We start from the raw sequence: 4,116 nt of genomic DNA, 5'->3' as shown, positions 1-4,116 counted from the left end.
GAGACTTCTGAAGAAGAGGCAGCTGGATTTGTGACTAATTATGACGTCAATTTGCTTGATAAATGTCCCCCTTTGAGTCCCCAAGTAAAAGTGCTCTATAGATATACAAAATAAAAAGAAATGCAGAGGGGAATTTATCAAAAGTAGAGCAGGCTGAATTGGGAGCAGTTGGCCATGGCAACCAATCAGCTTCTCTCTACAGTTTGTTCAGGTAAGCTTTTAAAATGAAAGATAGAAGCTGATTGGTTGCCATGGGAAACTGCTCCAGATTGTTTCTGCTCCAGTTTTGATCAATTCCCCTCACTGTATTTTGTATGCACTGGCTGAAGAAAAAAACCCAGCGATTTCCTCTCTCTGGGTTCCTAGATATTTGTGTACCGTGCAGTTCCACTCTGCTGCGGCAGATGGCGCTGTGTTCCACCTTAGAACGGTACACGGACCGTCTTCCCCCTGCAGAGTCAGCAGAGGGCGCTGTGTGCGCTGCCAGTAGGCGGGCCTTGGCTTCCCGCAGCAATAAGAAAAAGGATCGGGGAAAAGAGGCACAGAGTGGGCGCTCGCAGCTACCGTCTGTAATCTGTCCTGCGGCTGATACCGCCTCATGACGGGACATCCATGCTGACTGACCGCAGGACATGGGAGTCCTCGAAATCACTGACCAGGTGAGCCGTGCTACGTGCATAGCCGTTGAGCGCAGGTTGCGGCCTAGTCACTGCTGCAGGCCTCGGCCCGTGGAGCAGGTCCTGCAGCTGCGGTGTGTTAGGGGAGGGCGAGTGTAGTCATTGCTGCTCTCCAAGGCTCGGGATATAGCTGTGTGCGTTGAGCTGTACATGTACACCGAGACATACGTGTGCGCATTGTGAGGTGCGTGTTATTGCGGTGCGGCCTGGCCGCGGTCCCTCCTCTCCCGTGTTCGGGGCCCCAGGCTGGCCGGCTGAGTGCTTTTGCTGCAGTCATCCGCCATGAACAGAGTGTGGCGCTACTCTGTGCACACAGTCTGCAGTCTCATCTTTCCCTCTCTGTGTTGGTAAATATTGCTGGACGTGCCCGGCCCCCCACAGCGTCTGCAGGGCATCATCTCGCCCATCCTCTGGAGGATTGAGGGCTTTACACACAATGCCTGGGATCCTCACCGAGCACAAGACTTTACATATTATTGCATCATTTCACTTCAGGTCAATTATCACATTTTTAAATGCTCCATTTCTGTGTTGACTCGATATTTTTGAGTTGGCCACCAGGGGGAGCACTAGGTTTGCCTTGTCTGCTTTGAACCCCTCTGCTTAAAGTGATTCAGCCTGCTTAAAAACTTCCTTTTTTCTGGTTAGAAGGGTCATACTTACATGAGATTGCAACCCTTCTTCTTTAGTTTCCCCAAACCACTCTTCCCCTCCTCGCCTATTGTGGGTGTCTCAATCAGCTTGCCGGTTGCTGAGGAAACACCCGTGTGTGTTGCCAGCTGTGGCCATAGATGCATATGGGGTGTGGCAAGCCACGCCCCTCTGCAACAGGTTGATTGATGGCAGAAGGAGCCAATCGCTCCTCTTCCCTTGGTACCCGCCCCCCTAAACCAGGAAGTTCAGACCAGAGGATATCTTCAGGGACCCCTGCAGCAGTGACAAGTGGCCACAGGTAAGGGGGGGCGCACAGGGGAACACAGGTGCTGTGTTTTTTTAACCTTTTAATGCAGAGAATGCATAAAGGTTAAAAAAAAAATGCCCTGCCTTTGCTACTACTGTAAAGAACCCCAGTATTTATTAACCCTTGCAGTGGGGCTACCCGTGCACTGCAAGGGTTAAGTGCTTATTTGTGTCTAGGTGCTTAAATAAAGATATACTCGCCCAAAGCTCAGAGCCAGCCAGTTGGCACGGCCCTCCCTCCAGCATGTTCCTGCACATTGGAATGTTCCTCAGCATCCTCACGTCTATGCACAGTATATAGACATGATGATTTACTGGACCATAGACCAGTGCAGAGGGGGGAGAGACATTCCAGGGACCGTTCTAAGAACAAGCCGACTCAGAGATTTGGGTGAGTATATCTTTTGTTTTTTTTAAACCTAGACACAAACGAGCACTTAAACCTTGAAATGTGGGGGAAGCTCCACTGCAAGGGTTAATACAAATAAATCATGGTGTTCTGCTTTTAAAGAAGAACTCTGGGCAGACATTTTCTTAACCCTTGCAGGCTACCCCCACAGTGCAAGGGTTAAGTGCTCGTTTCTGTCTAGGTGCTAAAAAAGAAATAAAACGGTTATATTCGCCTGATCCTTGCAGCTGACTTGTTCTTAGACTGGTCCCTTGCGCCCCTCTCTCACTCCGCTGCAGCGGTCTGTGTATAGAACGTAAATGATCACATTCTATACACAGTGTATAGCTGTGAGGACACTGAGGAACATTCCAGTGCTGCAGTATAGGAGCAGAGAGGCTTCAGAGAAGCAGGCAGCCGGCTTCATTGTTCGGGTGAGTATATCATAAATTATTATATATGTGTTTGTTTTTTTGGGCACCTAGCCCAGGTGTAGGCAACCTTGGCTCTCCAGCTGTGCTGAAACTATAAATCCCATAAGGCATTGCGAGCCACAGGCATGAGTCCCAGAGGCAGAAGAATGATGGGATTTGTAGTTTCAGTACAGCTGGAGAGCCAAGGTTGCCTACCCCTGACCTAGACAAACACAAGCCATTAACCCTTGCATTGCAGGGGCAGCCCCACTGCAGGCATTAAGAACACTTTTGCCCAGAGATCTTCTTAAAAGCTGATCTGCAATCCAATTTTTTTTTTTTCTTTAAACTGCAAGTTAAATAAATAAATAAGTGACATCTAAGTAAAACTAACTAGGGTCCCGATGGCTTCCAGTTACTGCATAAATCACTGTAGCTCTGATTGTGGATCCTACACCCAACGAAGATCTGTGTTAGTGAAGGTCTCCAGTCATATACCTGCCCATAGAGTATCCTGCCGCACTCCTTCTTGCAATGCCCTCAAGGATGGGTGCTGAAATGACTGCAGATGGCACCGCTGAAATCAGTGGAACAGGTCAAACGTCTTTTATTGATGCATGTTGTCACAGTGAAAGCGATGTTTTGGGGCCGCGCAGAGTCCCCTCTATCAGGCTCAGCATGGCAAAAGTGCAGTTGCCATACTGAGCCTGATGAAGGGGTGCCCTGCGTGGCCTCGAAAACGTTACTATTGAAGTGACAGTATGTGTCAATAGAAGACGTTTGTTTGACCTCTCACTTCAGTGTGCTGTTGACATCCAGTCATATAGATGGCCCCTCCTCTCTCTCCTCATCCATTCACAGAACACATTATATTCTGTAAAAATGAATACACTAAACTTCCCATTATCCGGCATCCACGGGGATTAGTAGATTCTGGATACATTTAATTTCTGGTTGCTTGAGAGTTACTATTTAAAATAGGTCTATCTAATGTCATACCCCATACTATACCATATCGTACCATAAACTCTGTATTGATCTATTAATATTAAAATGCAGTAATCAAAAACAAAGACAAATAGGCGCACAATTATTTCCAGGATAATACACACTGCAGATCAGCAGAACAATGAGTACACGGGATTTTTGTTTTCTGGTTAGATGAGAGTTCAGGTTAGTTGAATACCGGATAACAGAGTTTACTGTACATGACTTTTTGTGAATGCATGAGGGGTATATGACCATCTCCCCTTGTCCAGTCACCTGCTTTAAATCCTATGGAAACAATTTTTGAGATGCACGCACATCACATCCAACCTGGGCTACATTTCCAGTCATACCATGAGGATTCACTGTGGGTCAATCAGAGGCTGTGGTCAGTTCACAGCTATTGTACTGCAGCTATTGTGTATTGTCAGCTCTCATGAGCAGGGTCCTCTAATCCTTTTATATGGTATTGTACTGGTGCTGTCTTCCTATATATTGTAAAGCGCTGTGTTGTGTTGGCGCTATATAAATCCTGTATAATAATATTATTGTACCTGTCCACAGAAGGAAGCATGACATCAGATCACCGTTCATTCAGTAGAGTACACAAAGCAGGGCATGCGATCAGGAGCCATTTCTCCTTGGAGAAAAAAATGCCGGTCTGGTCGCATTAACTGGAGGAGGGGGGACA

General features: G+C 47.2%; 1 protein-coding gene across 1 annotated transcript in view; it reads left to right on the top strand.

The window, feature by feature from the left end:
* The first annotated feature begins 414 nt into the window (after positions 1-414).
* ANKRD52 (ankyrin repeat domain 52) overlaps positions 415-4,116 on the top strand; it is a 44,619-nt gene continuing 40,917 nt past the window's right edge. Inside the window, exon 1 of the mRNA XM_018560783.1 lies at positions 415-659. Coding sequence (XP_018416285.1) covers positions 633-659 — 27 coding nt within the window. The 5' untranslated portion in view covers positions 415-632. The remainder of the gene's footprint in view (positions 660-4,116) is intronic.

Source organism: Nanorana parkeri, unplaced genomic scaffold (assembly GCF_000935625.1).
Source record: "Nanorana parkeri isolate BGI_ZX_2015 unplaced genomic scaffold, ASM93562v1 scaffold478, whole genome shotgun sequence".
Taxonomy (NCBI): Eukaryota; Metazoa; Chordata; class Amphibia; order Anura; family Dicroglossidae; genus Nanorana; species Nanorana parkeri.
Note: the sequence above shows the minus strand (reverse complement) of the source record. Positions and strands in the feature narration are given on the sequence as shown.